Below are 20,420 nucleotides of genomic sequence, written 5' to 3'. Positions count from 1 at the left end.
ACAATAAAGCATAATATACAAAAAAAAATGAAAAAAATTATTACCTTCAATGGAAGTTTACTTGTGATATGCTACATACAATATCTATGTTTTGTGTGTGGTAATACTATCTCAATATCTTTTTTCATTGTTGGATCTTGATCAGTCACGACCATGATTGGTGCTTTTCCAAAACACTTCAAGAATAACCGAAGTAACCAAATATATGAATTTGTATCTTCTCTACACAGCAAACCGGCTCCAAATGTGACACATCTTTTGTGATTATCAATGTCAGTAAAAGGTACAAACATCATACAATGCCTGAAAAAACACAAAAAAAAAGACCATTAGAATATATAACTAAAAAATGTTTATAATTCTAGAATAAATATCTGTTTGTATGATATGTTACGTCAAACGAAACAACGTCCCCAAATAACTCAAAATTTAGTTTGAAAGCGACGTCGGCCCAAAAGAGAGCATTTAACTGCTTCTTGTCACATCTGTATTCGTATGTAAAATTTGTAACATTCTCTTTACAATTCTAAAGCTTTGTAATCAAAAAATTTGCATCAATTCCCCCAATGTGACAATTTATATCCCTTGTAAAAATATTCCAATCTATCTTTAATCCACCAGCAAATTCACATCCTCCTTTTATAACGCACATTAGCCTATATGTTGTAGTTGCCCCACCTTTGCACTCAAAAACTTGTGTATAAAAGCTTGATCAACAATATCCAACTAACGCTTAGCTTGTGAAAGATGCATACAATCTTGATTGATCAATTTGTGGTTGTGCTGTTGTTCAAAGCGCCACAGATAAACTTCTGAAGAATCTGGTATAACTTTGAATGCAACAAAAGCTTTGCAATTTGTGTGTTTGCAATTACTATTTCCCAATTGCTTGTTATGATCATCACTAATCGTGTCTAGAGTATAAGTGTTTGGCAATCCCCCTCTATTGCATAAAAAATATTTTGAAGTTGTGATTCCATTTTTTCTCCTCTCTGTTGATTTTCTAATATCAAAACCAGATCTTAATGCATATCCTTTATACCACTTAATAGCATGTTTGATATCTTTAAAAAATGAACCCATAGAAGGTATCCAGCTAGCTTCAACCTCTGGAATCCAAAAGAAAGAACCATCAGCTCCAATGAATTGTTTGCAAGAGCCATATTGTGCTGCAACATTGTCACTTTGAACTACAAAAAATATTATACCACCATGTTAACATATAATCAGAATAATTTGCATTCATATGACTGTAATCATAAAACACCACAACGTTATATGTGTATTATTCTATAAGAATAATATGCAGTAATATGAACTTATTCAGCAACATCATTCTATAAGAATAACTGCTATCAGTAACATAATTACCTTGGGTTTCCGATTGATTTTCATCATTATGCAGAATCTCTGAATCACCATAACTGAATTGATGATTTTCTTCATCGTAATGATTATTTCCGATGTCATTCATATCTAAATCATCCATAATTGTTACTAGGTTAAAAATTGAATATGTTATATGCAAGTAACAGTAAAAGCAATGAAAACTCAAACCTTGATCAATTGATCAAATCATGATATAAAGTATAAATTAACAAAATTACCTTGGGTTTTTGATTGATTTTCTTCGTTATGAAGAATCCCGGAATCATTAGAACCGAACTGATGATTTTCTTCATCAAGATGATCGTTTTCGATGTCATGCATATCCAAATCATCCATAAATGTTATCATTATTGATATATAAATGTATGTACAATATACTATAAGAATAATATGAAGTAACATGAACTTATCACCAAGATGATGTTAATGAAAAGCAAATAGATGATGTTAATGAAAGCAAACAGATGCCATATTGCTGAAAAACATAATGATTGAATGAAAGTTAAAAATCAAATAATGAAATAGATGATGTATTGCAAACTAACATATTATTGGTTAAATTGTTTTCTAGGTCAAACAAATTCAACAACAGATGATGTTTGATTGCTGAAATCACAAATCATACATATATAAATTGGAGAAATCGCTAATAGCTTGATGGTTCAATTCATGAACTAGGTTAAAAATTGAATATGTTATATGCAAGTAACAATGAAAGCGATGAAAACTCAAACGTTGATCAATTGATGAATTCATGATGTTGAGTAAAAATCACAGCTTGAAAGATCGTAAACAATTATTGAAGATGAAGATTAGCAGAAATCGTTGAACACTTGAAGCTATACCAAAATCAATGATCACAGAGTTAAAATCGATCACAATCTTGTAATGAATTGCTAATGTCGATAGATGAACATAAACCTCAATCACTCAAATTATCAATTGCAGATGTAGAAGAATGAAGAACATGAACTTGAAAAACACCAAAAATCATGAATTTAAAAGTTATGATTTCGCATCGTTCGATTAATGTCCAACTCAAATCGATTTTCGGTTGAAAAAATATAATATTAGAGATAGAAAATCGATCAGTGTGATTTGAAGAACAATGAATGTTGATCCATCGAATATACTGGTAGAAGAATCAAAACTGATGAGATGATTTCTTGATGATGTGAAGATGACGCTAACATTATATCAAATCTGATCATCTTAAATTTAACATAATGACTAATCTACCCTAATTAACTAATCAGTTAGATTAATTAATGTTAATCCATTTATTTATGAGCCACAAGATCAAATTTGACCAAAAGCTAAGATTTGGTTCCTATGTCTAACAAAATATTGGTGGTCTCAAATGAACCTCTCTCTCTCTCTCTCTCTCTCTCTCTCTATATATATATATATATATATATATATATATATATATATATATATATATATATATATATATATATATATATATATATATATATATATATATATATATATATATATATATAGAGAGAGAGAGAGAGAGAGCTAGGTTCAGGTATTCAAAGTAAGTATTGTGTTATTGTATGCATCAATGTGGGGCAATCAAAATTCAATAAAAATTAAATAATTAAATAAATAAATAAGGGTAATTTAGTAATTTGTTTAGTAACTTCCAAAAATAATCCCTATAATCATGGTATTGATTTATAACCTAAATAAATAAAGGCGTCTTTGCTTTCAACAAGTGAATCCACTTAAAAGATTAGGGCTTTTAAACTCGTGTTCCTTTTGATCGGGCAAAGATGGATTCCACCTACATCGTGAATCCTCCAAAGTCCAAACGATTCCGTCGCCGGCCAAACGTAGGCGTCTCCAGCCACACCAGAAGATTGTCAATCGGTGCTGGTCACTTCCGCTGCTCACCACTGGCGCTTCCTCCACGCTGCTTACCTCCGGCCACACGAGACGACCCTCAGTCGACTGCTCACCTCCGGCTATCCCCCCGGCATCCACTGCTTGATCTTCGTTGTTCATCTCCGTTGAAGCATTTATCATCCTTGAAGCCATCTGTCAACAATCCAGAGTGGTTATCGATAGAATGGTAAGCATCAGTTTCAATCCTTATTTTTTTGTCTATAGATTTCCATCACGTTGATGTGCACATTCTTCACTGATTTGTTTCAGTGGGATTGAATAGAAACAGATTATCGTTTGTAAAAACTTAAGTTGGTGAAGTGGAAATCGTTTGTTTAATTATAATTTCTCCATCACATTTCAATCCGGCTTAATTTATGTTTAGCATATAAACTGTTTGATGAAATGACTTAGGGCGGTCTTCTTTAGAATTTCAAAATAGAAACTTATTATATTAAGTTTTCACAAAAATTTGAAGATATATTAATATTAGTTGTTCCTTGTTATACCAGGGTTAAATTTTGACTTGATGCCTTCTTTCTGTTATGTGATGCCAATGAGCGAGAGTTTGCAAACGATTACATTTGAGTTTAAAATTAGATATTGACATATTGTCTAAAACACTTGGTCTTAATGAAAGAAAATACTAATTTGAGATAATATGCTTCGAACTAGACATGTTTTTCACTTCAAAATAGAAACAAAAACTAATTTGAGCAATAAGATCTCACATATTTCCTATTTACAATATTGGTATTCATTTCTCCTTTTTGCTATCAATGATCAACAATTGAGTAAACTACTTTCTAGTAATCCCTTAGTGGTTTGTGTATTTTATACAATTCCAATTCTATCGGAATGGAATCACGAATTCAAATTCTATCGGAATGGAAACACGAATTCAAATTCTGTTGGAATGGAGTATGGATATTTTCTCATTGATTATACATGTTCTATAATTTTTGGTTATTGGTTTTGGTGCAGTTGTAACATCCATAAATTTTACGCCAAATTCAAACTTTTTCAACCATAAATAAAAGTCAAATAGTATTGTTTACAAAAAATTTTCAAATCAATATCCATCAGAATGTCCCAAAATCATAACATAAGGATGAGGAGCGGTACGGTCACGCCTTCGCCTTGTCACGATCTCCTGAAGTACCTGAAACAATAAACTGAAAACTGTAAGCCCGAGGGCTTAGTGAGCTACCCCCAAATACCAATACCACATTGACAATACCATATCAGTAACAATCAATCAATCAATCATGCATACTGGGCCATCGACCTGACTGGACCGCCCTACTGGGCCTACAGTCTATCTGAACCTATCCAAGCATACTGGGCCATCGGCCTGACTGGACCGCCCTACTGGGCCTACAGTCTATCTGAATCTATCCCTGCATACTGGGCCATCGGCCTAACTGGACCGCCCTACTGGGCCTACAGTCTATCTGAATCTATCCCGAGCCTTCGGCATGACTGGTCCGCCTCGTGGCCTGCAGTCTCCCCAGACCGCTCATAAGGTATGTTGGCCTACAGCACAAAGCAGGACCGCCTCAACCCAGCCAACAAGCAAATAACCATGTACACATAACTATCATATACTGCATATAAAAGCATCAAACATATCTGTCACACTGATCATCAACCATAGAATCCTCTCGTAACTAGAGTCCGACCTAACAGGTCACTAGCATACCAATCCTTACGGATCATAAAGTATAATACACTATCTATCCTGATTCTGATCTAGCAGATCAAATCCATATGTAGCATACCATAACAACCGATCTAACCGATCTCTAGCATAGCAACCATCCTAAACCAGGATGAAATCTAACATAGCAACCATCCTAAACCAGGATGAAATCTAGCATAACAATAACATAGCAACCATCCTAAACCAGGATGTAAATCATAAAGGGCCGGCCTTGGTGCCGTAGACCCTATTGATATAGTGAGGATAACTCACCTCGCAGATGTCGACTCGAAAGGTAAACTCCAAATCTCGGTTCACTTGACACAGGTTCCACCACCTATAATCATAGTACATTATACTCATAAGTCCTTAACCTTATGAGGTACTCCATAACCCACCAGTCAACCCCTGGTCAAAGTCAAAGTCCTCAGTCAAGGTCAACAGTCCATGTTGACCCCAACTCGCCGAGTACCCTCGGCTACTCGCCGAGTTCCTCGAAGCACATTCCACTCGCCGAGTCATCGGGGTGACTCGTCGAGTTCCTTCGATTCCCGTTCAAACTCTAAGACCACCCGTCGAGTTCCCTCCTTGCCACTCGACGGGTACACACACATACATATCCCAGGGAAAACTCATCCGACTCGCCGAGTTGTTCTTCAACTCGTCGAGTCTTATGGTGATCTTCATCGGACTCGCCGAGTTGTTCATCCAACTCTTCGAGTTCACGGCCATCTTCATGTGACTCGCCGAGTCAACCTTGCGACTCGCCGAGTCCATTCAGTCCTTTTTCCATACAGACTTGTTTTGAGCCGTGCAGCGGCTCCAAATCACAGATCCAAGCTTCTAGGACATGCTTTTCACGTAAAGTTGCAAACTTTACGTGCATGCATGACTAATAAGGCTCTTAATGCCAAAACTAAGTTCTTAATGGGGCTTTATGCACAAGGAGGGCCTCATTCTCGCCCAAAATCAAAGCTTTATGACTCTAGAACCCAAGAAGGTTACAGATCTGAAGTTACAACTTCAGATCTAGCTCATATCCCACATTACCATCTCAACCAAACCATAAAAACCCTAGGTCTCAACCAAAAGAGGTCTATAAGGAAAAAGGAGAAAAGGTGACGACTTGATACCTCCAAATGATGCTATTTGAGGTAGATTTCTTATTTCCCACACTTCCTTGCTCCTAGCCTTTTGTTTCCCCAAGCTCCTCTCCTCAAAAGATCTCCTCTCCAAAGCTTTACACACACAAGAATGAACACCACACGAATTAGGGTTTTCTAAGCTCTCAAGGACTGCAAAGAGGCCAAAGGAGGCTTATGTTTCCTTAAATAGGGTGCAAAACCCCGGGATTTAGGGTTTCATCTGCCAGCTCCTACTCGCCGAGTCCCAATATGGACTCGTCGAGTAGGTCACTTAACATGCGATCCCACCCCGCTGCTACTCGACGAGTAGGTCAACCGACTCGTCGAGTAGAGCTTCATCCAATAACTCTTTTTAAAGTCATGATCAAGAAATATGTTCAAGAATATTTTTATTATTTTATGGTTCAAAAATATTTTTATTTTTGAACATACTCAAACATATTCTGCCAGAATGTCCGAATTAAAAAATTTATAATTCGTAAAATCGAATTTTTAAAATTAATAGAATCTATGATCCCTTAAAATATGCAAAATTCTTTTATTAAATCTATATTAACTGACTAAATTACTCTTGTAATTAATTAAGATGATATTTTTCAATTATATTTAATTCAATAATATATATTAATCATTTTCTTAAAATAAGTAAATTTGATTGGCCCATATTTATGCATACAATAACACAATAATTACTTTGAATAGAATAACCTAAGTCTATATATATATATATATATATATATATATATATGTATATATATATATATATATATATATGGAAAAGTTCAATAGAGAACCATAATTATTGGTTCTTCAAGGAACCAAATCTTTTTTTCAATTTGTAGAGCTTATTCTTTACCGAAAAAAAATCTAAAAATATCTAAATTTATATATTAACATTGTGAATGTGAAAAATATTTTTCGGATTCACTATGTGAATCCGGATTCATGTTGTGAATTTTCAAAGATTCACATTGTGAATTTAACGTAAAAATAAAAATAAAAATAAAAAATAAAAAAAAATCGAATTTTATATCATTGGAAAAAGGATAAAAAGTTATGAATTTCTGTATTTTTAATTTTTTTTTTGATAAAAAATAAGTTGAAAAAGTTGAAAAAAAATTGGTTCCTTGGTTAATTATGATTCTCTATTGAACTCATCCTATATATATATATATATATATATATATATATATATATATATATATATATATTAGAAAATCAATAAATTTAAAAGATCAAGTCATAGTTTTGAATATTGAAAATTGATTGAAGTTAGACATAATGCAGGGGCGGCGGAGGACTATCTATCTTCCTTTGACTGTATATTTTATTTGATAGGGTTTATGTCACATCCCAATATTTTTCATCAATTAATTCATCAATATAAATTTAATTTTGTTAAGTGTTTATATTATTATTGATTGATATCAACATTAAATAAGTTTGTGTAATAAATAAAAAATAAATTTGTGAATAAATTTTTCTAAAATGATGAACTCATATCTACTTGTAAATCTATGCAAATCTATATATTTAACCACTAACTTTTGGACGATAAAACCTTTCCATGAACGGTATAAAAAAAAAAATTAACACGCCTGAATGTATTTATATAAAATGAGCGCATATGAATATTTCTAAAATGTGTGCCGTTATAAATATTAAGATATAAATGATTCCAAAAAAATTCATATAAAATGTTGATTTAGAAAGAAAAAAAAACAAAAAAAAATGAGTATCCGTAGAAAAGCTTTTATAAAATGCATATAATAAATTAGATAATGTATTGAATATTAGTTAAAAGAACACAAAATAAATCTAAATAAAATCAAGTTTATATCATATAAGGGTATAAATACCTTTGGCGGGTTTTTCCAAATTGCAAGCATCCTCACTCACATTTCTAGGGAATACCTTCGCATATATACACAATCATCTTCACAAAAATGGCTGCCACCATTGCTTCAGTCGTCTCAGGCTACGATCGACAATCGGAGCTCAAAGCTTTCGACCAAACAAAAACCGGCGTCAAAGGACTCGTCGATGCCGGAATCAGGAAAATCCCTACAATCTTCTTCCATCCCCGGGACACCACCCCCAAAACATCCACCGCTGCTGTCGAGATTCCGGTCATAGACCTTCAATCGACCCATAGAGCATCGATGGTGGAGATGATTCGTGAAGCCTCGGCGAACCTAGGTATTTTTCAGGTGGTGAATCATGGGATTCCTGTGAGTGTTATGGAGGAGGTGGTTCAAGGAGTTCGTAGATTTCACGAACAAGATGATGAGGTGAAGAAAGGGTTTTACACCAGGGATCTTTCGAGTACATTTGTGTATAACAGCAATTACGATCTGTATAATTCCCCCGCTTTGAACTGGAGAGATACCTTCTTTTCATTTATGGCTCCGTCACCTCCGCCGCCTGAGGAATTACCGGGGGTTTGCAGAGACATTCAAATCGAGTACTCAAATCAAGTCATGAAATTAGGAGGCGTACTTTTCAGATTATTCTCAGAGGCGTTGGGATTGAACGCAAATCATCTTGGAGATCTCGATTGTGGCAAAGGGCTTTTATTCTCCGGCCATTATTACCCTGCTTGTCCACAACCAGATCTAACAATGGGCACAAGCAATCATACAGACGACGGATTCCTAGCTGTGCTTTTACAAGATCAAATCGGAGGTCTCCAAATCCGCCATCAAAATCAATGGATTGATGTTCCTCCGACACCTGGTGCGCTTGTGATCAACACCGGAGATCTATTACAGGTATACCATTCGATATATGATTCTAACTATGAGACTTCAAAATTGGAGTCTGATTCTATTAGGGTTTTTCAGATGATGTCGAATGACAGATTGACTAGTGTGGAGCACAGAGTGTTGGCAAATGAGAAAGGGCCGAGAGTGTCGGTGGCGTGTTTCTTTGGCACCCATTTAACGCCGTCGGAGAAGGTGTATGGACCCATTAAAGAGCTGCTTTCCGATGAGAATCCGGCGAGATACAGGGAAACCACCGTCCATGACTACAGTCGATATACTGTGTCTAAGGGCCTTGCTGCAGGGGCTACTCGTTTGCATCATTTGAAGCTCTAAATTGAATGGCATATTTATATATACATATTTAAATAAGATAGCATGTTATATCATACTGGGATGAGACTTGAGAGATAAAATGCTTTTTTTTTTGTTTGTTTGTTTGGTGTAATGCATTTTAAATACGATTAATGCATCAAACTTTTGTATTTTTTTTTATTGATACAATACTCATTTTTATACAAATACACAATCATTTCTTATGTAAAATATACAATGATGTTTTATAACGTATCCAAATCATGCAACTAGCTTTTAATTATGTTATCCTTGAATTTTAAAACCACATAATTAATATATGTACAATTTTCCATATCACTCCTTCCTCTAAATAATCGAAATATATGATTCAAAACTGCCTCCAAATAATCCAAATATATGATTCAAAATCTTGAATCTTTATCATGTATCAAGTTTCTATATCGATACACGATTTTTAGTCATTACATCTTCTCTACAAGTGTATTTATCTTCTTTGTGATGTCTTCTCTGCCATCACTTCTTCTTGTTCAGTCTTTTTTTTTGTTTGTACTCAGGATTTCAGTAATCTATTAAGGTAATGGTTTGAGGCAATTTTTTCATTAAAAATTTTACATTTTCTACTTATTTATCTTTCTATAATCAGTTAGGGCATGCATTGTCTTTTATCGATTAGGGCAAGATTTTAAGTTTTTTTTTTTTTTTTTTTTTTTTTTTTTTTTTTGAACGGCAGGGCAAGATTTAAAGTTAAAAATGTTTTGTGTAATTTTTCATATCGACATGATTCTAAATTTCAGTGTTATTGACTTCTTTCAGATTTTGAGATCAGTTAGGGTGGCTATTTAATGATTTTGCAATCTTGGTGATAGATTAGGATACAAATGTTCACAATTGTTGAAGGAAATACTTTTCGTATCCATTTGCTTTTAATTTATCTGTAAGTTTTAGCTTCGTACAATCCTAACAATAGATTATTTGGTGTCATGTAGACAATGTAAGAAACAAAAATAGGCAAATTAATGTTGTAATAGCAAGTTTGACATTTTATATTAAAGAAGCTATGATTCGAACTTACCTCTTCCTTTGCAGACCATGGATAATAATTTTTTTAAAGCTTTGCCTAAAAACTGCCAAGTAAGATGTGTTTTTTAAGGCTATATTGAAATATAACCAAGGTCGATCCATAGGTATTATATGCCCCGGACAAAAGACTAATAATGCTTCTACCTTTCTTTATACCATACAAAATACATTTTACCAAACCAATATTCAAAATTAACTTATTAAAGAAAAATGTAATCTTTTTTTTTTTATGAAAGAAGGATGAATACTAAAGCTTTCATCTAGAACCATGTATATTCGTATTTTTTTAAGCAAAAAACCTAATGGTATGCAATAAAGACTATCAATAGAGAATATATGTGAAATGACAAAAAAGGAGGGGTTGTTTAACAAAAATGACTAAGAATTAGGTGTTTTCGAAAAATGACCACAACTTTCACAGAAAGGGTCTCTGCGGAAGTCATTTAACTCTGAGGAACAAGAAAACTCTCTGAGAAAATGATGTGACGGGGGAAAAGAGAAAAAAAATTATAAAATTTTAATTCCGCAGAGGGTGCATCGTTTCACAGAGATGCCATCTGTGGATCTGCTCTTCAGAGGTAGGGGTGAGCAAAAACCGCACCGCAACTAAAATTAACCGCAAAAACCGCATAAACCACAACCGAAAAACCGCAACCGCAATAAAAACCGATGGTGAGGTTTTCTGTTTTTCAAAAACCGCAAATTTGCGGTGCGGTGCGGTTATTAGTTTTCAAAAACCGCAAAAAAAACCGCACCGCATCGCACCGCACCGCATATATTATATACAAATTTTTTTTTATCAATTGTTAGTTTATTAAATATTAAAAATAAGACAAGTTTCATGAATGAAAGACGGAAAAAATATTAGAAGACAAAAGTGTTGGTTTTTTCTTTATGTTTAACTTTAAAAAATGATGAAATTAGACAATTTTAAGATATTTATTGTTAATTACTATTGATTTGACGTTTTTAATATATTAATTGTTTGTGGTTTAAGTTAAATAGTTAATTGTGTTATATCTTATGGTTTTTTTATTATTACAAGTAATATGTTTGAACTCTTAAAACTATTTGAGCTCTAAACTGTAGTTAAAAACCACACAAAATAACCGCACCGAATCCATGCGGTTAATAACCGCAACACAGAAAAAACAAAACCGCACCACAAAAATAACCGCCTAACCGCACCATGCGGTTTTGAAAATGGATTAACCGCATTTGCGGTTAGTGGTGAGCTTTTGGCTAATAACCGCATAGAACCATACCGCGCTCACCCCTATTCAGAGGTACTCCTCTGTGGAACGATGCACTCTTTGCAGAATTAAACTTTTATAATTTTTTTTTTGTCTTTTTCCCCCGCCACGTCATTTCCTCATAGAGTTTTTTTGTTCCTCAGAGCTAAATGACTTCCGCAGAGGCCGGTGGAAATCTTGATATTTTTCAAAAACACCTAATTTTTGGTTATTTTATTCAAACAACCCTTTTTTTTTGTCATTTCACAAATTTTATCTTTTAGGAATATAGAGTGTTAAGTGATTAGGAGCATGTCTCTACTCCTAAACGTATGTAAAAGTTTTCGTCTACAGAGCATCCATTAAAATTTTAACAGTAAACACTTTCCCGTCTTATATCCGTTCACTCTAATATTATGGAGCATGACTTTTGGATCAAATCATTCTCTTATAAGCTCAACATTGGTTTCTTGATCAACAAAATCATATGGACGTGACCACACACTCATATATATATATATATATATATATATATATATATATATATATATATATATATATATATATATATATATATATATATATACACTAGTCGTTTACCCGCGCCAAGCGACGGGTGCAATTAGTTTTTTCAGAAATTAGTTCTAGAAACGATTAGTTCTTTTGTGCAAATAGTTGAGTGTTTTACATTATTAACAGTGTAGAGATCTTCAAAACATGAAAAGCCACTAATATTCGATAAAAATAGACAAAGGTAGCCACTAATCTTTCCCTCTAGTACCATAAAAATCAATCATATTGAGCTCGACACAAATGACCAAAATATCATATTAGAAGCTCCCAAATGACTCTACCACAACAAATTAATTAAAGTTTTATGTTATTAATAAGAAGAAAAAAGGAATCTACAATGAAAGTAACTTGTTTTTTCTTGCATTTTGACCGTAATAGATGCACGATCAAGCTTAAAATAAGGATAATAGAATCCATGATTATGGCTATATTTGACTTCTTTATCAAGCTTATAATAAGGATAATAGGATCCATGATTATGGCTATATTTGACTTTAGGATCCATGATTATGGTTATATTTGACTTCTTTATCAAGCTTATAATAAGGATAATAGGATCCATGATTATGACTATATTTGACTTCTTTCAAATAGCAGGTGCCAAATTTTCAACTTACATTCATATACTAGATGCAAAATATAGCAACTTATTTTCCTTTATTAGCAAGAAATAGCAACACACTTTTATAAACAAAAGCAAGTTGTTATTTCTTGCAATTTAAAAAAATATAATGCAAGATATAGCACCTTACATTCATTTATTAGCAAGAAATAGCAGCTTACTATCATTTGTTTTTACAAATAACCACACACGATAGAGTCACATGCATACACGGTCACATACATACACAAACATACAAACACTATTTCTTGTATTACGGTATGTGTTACCTAATGTCAAATACAATGATGGCTTCAAATAGTTCCGTGTATTGCTATTATAAAACCACTTGGTTTAAACAACACTGTGTATTAATATTATATAAAAAATAATAACATTAACCGTTGCTTTCAAACCAAATGATTTGGCATCAACAGTAACATTAGGGTGACCGACCCATTTGAGAGATGGTTACATAATGAACTTGCCTCATTGGTAACATACACCTACATCTATGAAAGAGAAAAAATAAATATCTGAAATGCCCTTCAACTTAGCATAACTTGATAAAATTTTAGCAAGATACTTTTAAAAATGATGTTTACAATATTTTATAACTATTAACACTATTTTAGTAGCAAACCATTACACAATAAACATTTCATTTAAATAAATGTCAATGAGTGCTGAAAGGTAACATGTATTAGTCCCAAACATAAAATATAAATAGAAAAGGAGATGCTATATAACATACTCATCAATACCTTCATAATTTTATCAATATAGTCATTTCAATATTTTTTTACTCTTTAGATATAGTTAGTAAACCATTAAATTTATTTAGTCATTTAAAGGCTAAAATGGTTTATTTACCAAAAAAAAATTAGGTGGCTAAACCATTAAAACTTTAAGTATCTTAAATTGAGATCAAAGCCAGTTAACTTGAAAAAAAGGTTTTTTTTTTAAACAGTTAAATGGTTTAATTAGGACAAAATATTTAGTGGTTAGATCGATAAACTAATGAAAGTAGGTTGTTCGTTTTTGGATTTTGTCCTTACTTTATTTTGACAAACATCAAGCTATAAACAGGGAAAAAACAATATCAAATTGATGTCCACCTTCTAAGAAATAGAAAAAAAGGAAAGAGATGGAAGAAGAACTAAAATTAAAAGACGAATGGACCTATGCATTTCTATCAAGAAATGATATTTATGTTAGAGGAAATGATGGACCTATGCATTTCTAGTAACATAATGACTTCCATATTCAGTATCATTTATAGGCGTTGAATAAATATGACCCTCACCTTATTCCTCCATCAAGCAACACCAGTTAACATCCTTTAACTGCAAGAACCACCATCAACATCATATCATATGCACTATGAAATTTGTCAACATTACAATAAAACATATACTACGTTTAAGGGACAAATACGTAATTTCAATACACATACCAACCTATTTCCTTCTTTGTATGAAGAAATGAGACTGGATACATATACCAACTGTTAAAAATGTGGATGCATATTACAATCTCATATTTATTGTTTAAAATAAAGTGTTATGTGATTGAGGGGTTATTATGAAAATCTGGTATTCTTCTGGGTAGTAAAGTGTATATGCAGGTTGATTGATATGCGGGTTATAGCTTGGGTCAAGTTCGGCTCGGGTTGTATCTGTGGTTGATATCCAGGATATAAAGGGAGAGAGAGAAGACTGTCCGTGATATTATTCGTCTCAGATCAGTTTAGGGTTTTCTCTCTGTTCTCTCGTTGTTTCTTTCTTTCATATGCTCATCTTCATCTGTATAGACTAGGATAATTTGTACAAGAGTCTTGTTGATTAGTTCTTGATCATTGTGTCTTGGTTGATATAGATTAGGTTGAGTGTATTGTAACGAGAGTAGATTAGGTGTTTTTGCAGTGAGGTTTGATCTGTAAGTTTCTTGAAAACCACCTGTTTCTTTGTCCTTAAGTGATATAAGAAATGGTGATGTTGGCAAAGTTTATCTTGTGTGTTTCAACATGGTATCAGAGCTCTAAGGCTCGTGGTTTTTGATCCTGACGTCTCGCTTCGTGTTCGTTAATCTCCTGTTGTTGACGATTTGTTGAAAGGTATTTCATCTTCTTCCTCTTTCTACAGTTTTTGTTCATTTGGTTAAATGATTGAGAGTTTTAGGGTTATTGGTTGTTTACCCTAAAACTTGAGTCTATTTGTTAAGATCCTGGTACTGCGAAGTTTTTTGTTCTTGATCTTTCAGATTTGGTGAGGATCAGATTCTTAACCAAGCACTGCTGTTGAGAAATCGAGCTTTCGTGGTGTAATCGATCAATCCCTTAAATCTGAAATAATCCTCATGGGGCCGAATTTCATCACCGATAAACCCTTGAAGGGAATAGATTCAGGGAGTCGGTTCTGTTAATCGGTTCTAGCCTATTGCCCTGTGAGGTTTTCTTGTTCTCTTCTTTCTTTTTCTAGCTGTAGATGTGGGAGATCCTGGTGTCTTGAGTACCCAGTTACTTGTTGTTTGTTTTTTAAAACTGTGTTGATTGTCTTGGGCCCCGACATACTGTGGTGACCATCTGGACTTTAAGTCAACATAGGTGTGTGTGATTTCTGATTTCTTGGTTGATCTGTTTGCTATTTGTTTTTTTTCTGTGTGTTATTTTCTGTGATCTACTATGGCTGGTGTTACTTCAGAAGGAAGTGGTAATAGTAAAGATAATCCAGTTGATTTTGATGATCCTTTATATGTTCATCCTTCTGATAATACTGTAGCTTCTATTATAACAATTAAGTTGATTGGTAATGAAAATTATCGTCTGTGGCGTAGTGCTATGTCTAGAGGTCTTAAGGCTAGAAACAAATTGGGTTTTGTGGATGGTACTATTACTCTTGAAAAAACAGAAGCATCTAAAGCATCTAAGTGGGAGCGTGTTAATGCTGTTGTTTGTAATTGGATCCTAGGGTCAATTTCTGAAACTATATATGCTAGTCATGTATATTCTGATAAAGCTAAAGATATTTGGGATGAATTATTTGAGACTTATAATAAAGCTGATGGGTTTGTCATTTTTAATATTCATCAACAAATTAACAACTTAAAGCAAAATGGTTCTTCTCTTTCTGATTATTATAATAAGCTAGATTCATTATGGAAAGAATTTGATGGATTAACTAGTTTAACTGAATGTGTTTGTGAGGCTGCTACAATGCTTAATGATCATTCAAAATTGATGAAACTAATGCAGTTTCTTTGTGGTCTTGATGATGCGTATAGTCAAGTTAAGAGTCACATTCTTTTGATGGAGCCTTTGCCAAATGTTAAAACTGCCTTCTCTATTCTTTCTAGAGAAGAGTCACTTCAAAAGAATGGGTTTCTTGGTAATATTGTTTCCTCAAAACCACAAGTCTCTGTTTTTAATAGTAAAGCAAATGAATTTAAATGAACACAAGGTCAAACTAGATCTAGAAATCAAGGATTACAATGTAAACACTGTAATCTTAAAGGTCATACAATAGATAGGTGTTCTAATGTAACATCCCAAGTTCGGAAGCAAGAAGTTGAAGGGTGCTAAGTGTAAATTAAGGAAGCTACTCGACGAGTAGGTATGCTACTCGTCGAGTCGGAGCGGGATTTGATCGCGGGTTAAATGGCCAACTCGCCGAGTCGGAAGATGTACTCGACGAGTTGGTGCTGGAATGAGAAACCCTAATCCCGAGGGTTGCACCCTATTTAAAGGACTTTATGTCCTTCTCCCAGCCTCCTATTCCCCCCAAAGAGTTCCAGAAAACCCTAATTTCGTGTGAGACTTCATTATTGAGGAGATTGGAGCTTGGAAGAGGAATTTGGTGGAAGGAGCTTGAGGAATTAGAGGCTAGCATCAAGGGGCTTGTGTAGATCTGGAATCTACCTCATTTTTGGGCACATCTCAGAGGTAAGGAGCCATTATCCTAAGCTATTTCCTTTTTGGTTCATCCTTGGTGGTTGATTTGGAGTTCCTTGGCTTGTTTGAGATCTATTTCGGGTTTGGAGTTTAGATCTGGGGTTGCTACTCTAGATCTAGGCTTGTGATGGTCCAAAATGTCATAAAGCTTCTGTTTAAGAGTTGTTGGTGAAGCCCCCTAGTCCTTAGCCCTAGCCCTAGTGTGTTTTGGGCCTATACCTCCTTGGTTTCACGTAAAGTTTGCAACTTTATGTGAGGGTTAGACTGTAGTAGAGTGGATTTATGGATTGGAGCCCCTGCATGGCTCGAAAAGCCTCTATATGGATTGAGAACTGGAGAGACTCGGCGAGTCACATGGGTGTACTCGACGAGTTGTATGAAGATTGCCTTGGATCCGACGAGTTGGAAGAACAACTCGGCGAGTCTGTTGAAGATTGCCTTGGACTCGGCGAGTCTGGTCGCAGAACCTAACCTCTTTTGGTTAAGACGCAAATCAGTGAGTCGAGGGGTGACTCAGTGAGTTGGACAGGATGGGACTCGGAGATCGTTGGACTCGACGAGTCTTGGGGTGACTCGGCGAGTTGAGTCGTGTTCTAAGAGTTTTCAGAGTATAAGGACTCGACAAGTCAACGAGTTGACTCGGCGAGTAGGGTCACTCAGGAAGTTTGACTTTGGCCTGGACTTTGACTTTGACCTTCAAGGGTGTTATGGTAATTGGTTATTTATGTCAATGGTCCATTGATGTCAATAGGTGTTGGAGTTTGGAGCAGTGCTTCGGGTGTGTGCTTCCGTTATTCGGTTCTTCATTTCAGGTGAGTTATCCTCACTATATCGACAGGGTCTACGGCACCAAGGCCGACCCTTTATCGGATGGAAATCCGGGTATTGTTGTTATGTTATTGCTTCGCTAGATCTACATCCTGGTATTTAGGATGGTGTTATGTTAGTGGCCTAGTTAAGGTCGGTACCCGGTATATAGGGTAATGCTATGCTGGTGACCGGTTAGGTCGGAATCCTGGTTAGGATGATGATATGCTATGTGATCTGTTAGACTGATAGTCTGGTTAAGGATTTGTTATGTGATGAATTGTTTTATGTTCACATGGTTGTTTGACGGGGGTTGGGTTGAGGCGGGTCCTGCTTTGTGCTGTAGGCCAACATACCCAAGGCGGACCGGATATTCCGAAGGCCCAGCGAGCGGTCCGGATAGGCTGAAGGCCCCAAGAAGGCGGACCAGACATGCCGAGGCTCGAAGAGTGGACCAGACCGACTAAAGGCCCGGTGTGGGCGGACGAGTCATAGTGTAGACTCAGAGAGTGGACCAGGTGGATTGAAGGCCCGGTGCGGGCGGACCAATCACACTGTAGACTCGATGTACATGGCTGGACTCGGAGGGTGGACCAGGTGGACTGAAGGCCCGGTGCGGGCGGACCAGTCACACAGCAGACCCGATGTGCATGGCTGTTCTATTTGTGATATGTTATGAGTATGTTTATGTGTGGTTGGTATTTTGGGGGTAACTCACTAAGCTTTCGGGCTTACAGTTTAGTGTATTGTTTCAGGTACTTCAGGAGATCGTGGCAAGGCGAAGGCGTGATCGTACCGCTCCTCATGTTTTATGATTTATGTGATATGGTCCTGGGGGATACTCTGATGTTTAAACTATTTTGAAAACGAGATGTATGAACTTAATGGTTTTTGAATGAATTAAAATGTTTTAATTTGGCTCAATTTTTATGGGTGTTACAAGTTGGTATCAGAGCCTTGGTTTGAGTGAATTGGAGGAACATTCGTGTGAATCCAGTCTCAAATCAAGGAGGGATTTTCAAAATGGTTTTCAAAAGGTTTTCAAAATAAGTAAAGGAGGATGCAGAGGGTACGATCAGCCAGAGCCAGTAAGTAGACCCTAAAATACCATACAAGTTATTTGATTATGTGATTTATTAGAACAACATGCTAGTACTAGGCTAGGGAATTTCAGGAATTGCATGATAGAATTGCCTGATTATGTGATGCCTACTAGCCTAGGGTTTTCCTTATATGAGATATTCAGCTTTCCCCTAGGAGTGAGGATTGAGCGCTCGCCGTGTGTGTGTGTATATGGTTAGAGTGTTGTGGTGATACTTGAGACAAATATGGGTAGGTGTGAAAGGTAGTATCGGCACGTACTACTGAAAGCACAGGACCCATACGCGTATCAAGGAAGTCACAACTCTCTAGGGTATCAGTTATGAGATAGTTCCCCGGGCGGGTATGTGATGTGTCTTTAGGGTCTTGTTGGTGTATTGCAGTATGGCGATTACGAGACGTTTCGGGGCAGGATCCGGTTCGGATCGGGATCAGGAGAGGGTGGTCAGGATGGACCAATACCACCCGAGGTTTTTGGTCAGATGAGTACGGATGAGTTGGATGCCAGGATTCGTGAGATCCTGCATGATGAGGTTGCTTCCATGTTCAGGGCTGAGTTGCCAGAGATGTTTGGGTCGATTAAGACCTCCATGGTTGAGTACTTTGATGAGCACTATGTAGCTCTTGCGGAGACGGCTGTCGCAGCAGCTACAGCGGCTGTAGCAGCGGCAGGGGGAGGAACCGGTCAAGGTTTTCAGTATCGGGACTTCCATAATACGAAGCCCCTTAATTTCGATGGAGTTCAGGATCCGATCGTTGCTATGAGATGGTTGTCAGACGTGGAAGGATGTTTCTTCACGTGTTCATGCCCTGCTGATCAGAGGGTGAGGTGTGCTCTGTACCTTTTGAGGCTCGGGGCGAAGGATTGGTGGAGGTTGACTACGGGATCTTATTCGGATGCGCAGCGGGCTGCGGTTACTTGGAATCAGTTCCGGGAGATGTTCAGCACTCGTTATGTTCCACGGGTTGAGAGAGAGAGGTTGGCTCAGGAGTTCTTGGAGCTGAAGCATGATTCAGAGTCTGTGACGGAGATCACCAGGATGTTCACTGAGAGGGTGATGTTTTGCCCGGAGTTCGCGTCGGAGCAGGCTCAGATGTCCCGGTATCTGAGTATGCTCAAGAGGGATATTAGACAGTTTGTGTCCACGCAGAGATGTGATACCTTGTTAGAGTTGCAGGAGGCCGCCAGGTGGCGTGAGTTGGAGATTGAGTTGCAGTTGCGAGAGCAGATGCAGGCCCCGGTGCAGTCGCAGCCGGCGCCGAAACGGTTCAAAACCGTTGACTCCAGGATTGGGGGTCAGAGCAGCCACACTTGTGAGAAGTGTGGGAAGGATCATACCGGAGTTTGTAGGTCCGGTGGTGCGTGCCTCAAGTGCGGGAGAGAGGGGCATTATGCGAGGGATTGCCGTCAGTCAGCCCCGGTACAAGATATGAGGATTTGTTATCACTGCCATCAGCTTGGACACTTGAGGGCCAACTGCCCACAGTTTGCTGCTGGATCGGTGCAGGCTCCAACATCGGCCACTTTAAGGATTATTGGCGGGGGTCAGGGTGGAGCAGAGCCTCCGAGGGCTCAGGGACGTGCATTCCAGCTTACAGCAGAGGAGGTCAGGGCAGAGCCAGATGTAGCTGCGGGTATGTTTCCATCTTGTTATCTTGTTATTTGTGTGGTATTGTAAATATGTCTGCATTGTTCCTCATGTTTCGTAGTATGATTGAGGATCTTAGTAGTTAGGAGTTGTAGTTAGCGTTCAGAAGGACTCTTCGTCGAAAGATAAGGTATATGATCTCGTTGCTAGGAATAGCAACTGCGATGCGAGAAGTGTTCAGTTGAGATTCGAACTTCCTTGGAGTTCGGGATGTGCGAT

The 20,420-nt window shown here is 36.4% G+C and overlaps 2 protein-coding genes and 1 long non-coding RNA gene across 4 annotated transcripts; 2 read left to right on the top strand and 1 right to left on the bottom strand.

Annotated features, from left to right (window-relative positions):
- Positions 1 to 4,295: 4,295 nt before the first annotated feature.
- LOC145167613 (uncharacterized) lies at positions 4,296 to 8,086 on the bottom strand. 2 transcript variants are annotated; one of them, XR_013741303.1, is made up of 4 exons: positions 7,989 to 8,086; positions 6,118 to 6,222; positions 5,258 to 5,321; positions 4,296 to 4,444 (listed from the first exon to the last, which is right to left on the bottom strand). It is a non-coding gene; the product is annotated as an uncharacterized LOC145167613 (long non-coding RNA). The 2 variants fall into 2 exon arrangements; XR_013741304.1 differs by lacking the exon at positions 5,258 to 5,321.
- LOC145167612 (1-aminocyclopropane-1-carboxylate oxidase homolog 1-like) lies at positions 7,996 to 9,376 on the top strand. Its single transcript, XM_079086845.1, has 2 exons — positions 7,996 to 8,900; positions 8,973 to 9,376. The coding sequence occupies exons 1-2, from the start codon at positions 8,076 to 8,078 to the stop codon at positions 9,225 to 9,227; spliced, it is 1,080 nt and encodes a 359-aa protein (XP_078942971.1). The 5' UTR covers positions 7,996 to 8,075; the 3' UTR covers positions 9,228 to 9,376.
- Positions 9,377 to 15,378: 6,002 nt separating this feature from the next.
- LOC145164914 (uncharacterized) lies at positions 15,379 to 16,146 on the top strand. The gene has a single exon (XM_079083572.1). It carries the CDS (start codon positions 15,379 to 15,381, stop codon positions 16,144 to 16,146), a length of 768 nt encoding a protein of 255 aa, XP_078939698.1.
- The last annotated feature ends 4,274 nt before the right edge of the window (positions 16,147 to 20,420 follow it).

The sequence above is a fragment of the Lactuca virosa genome, chromosome 3 (genome assembly GCF_052849685.1).
Source record: "Lactuca virosa cultivar CGN04683 chromosome 3, Lactuca_virosa_CGN04683_v6, whole genome shotgun sequence".
Lineage (NCBI taxonomy): Eukaryota > Viridiplantae > Streptophyta > Magnoliopsida > Asterales > Asteraceae > Lactuca > Lactuca virosa.
The sequence above is the reverse complement of the archived record's forward strand: the minus strand, read 5'-3'. Positions and strand labels throughout refer to the sequence as shown.

Bases quoted from the DNA above. Each gene is read 5' to 3' on its own strand.
- LOC145167612 (XM_079086845.1), top strand. From the start codon at position 8,076: ATGGCTGCCACCATTGCTTCAGTCGTCTCAGGCTACGATCGACAATCG. The intron at 8,901-8,972 runs GTATACCATTCG...AGGGTTTTTCAG, and splicing joins ACACCGGAGATCTATTACAG to ATGATGTCGAATGACAGATT.
- LOC145164914 (XM_079083572.1), top strand. From the start codon at position 15,379: ATGGCTGGTGTTACTTCAGAAGGAAGTGGTAATAGTAAAGATAATCCA.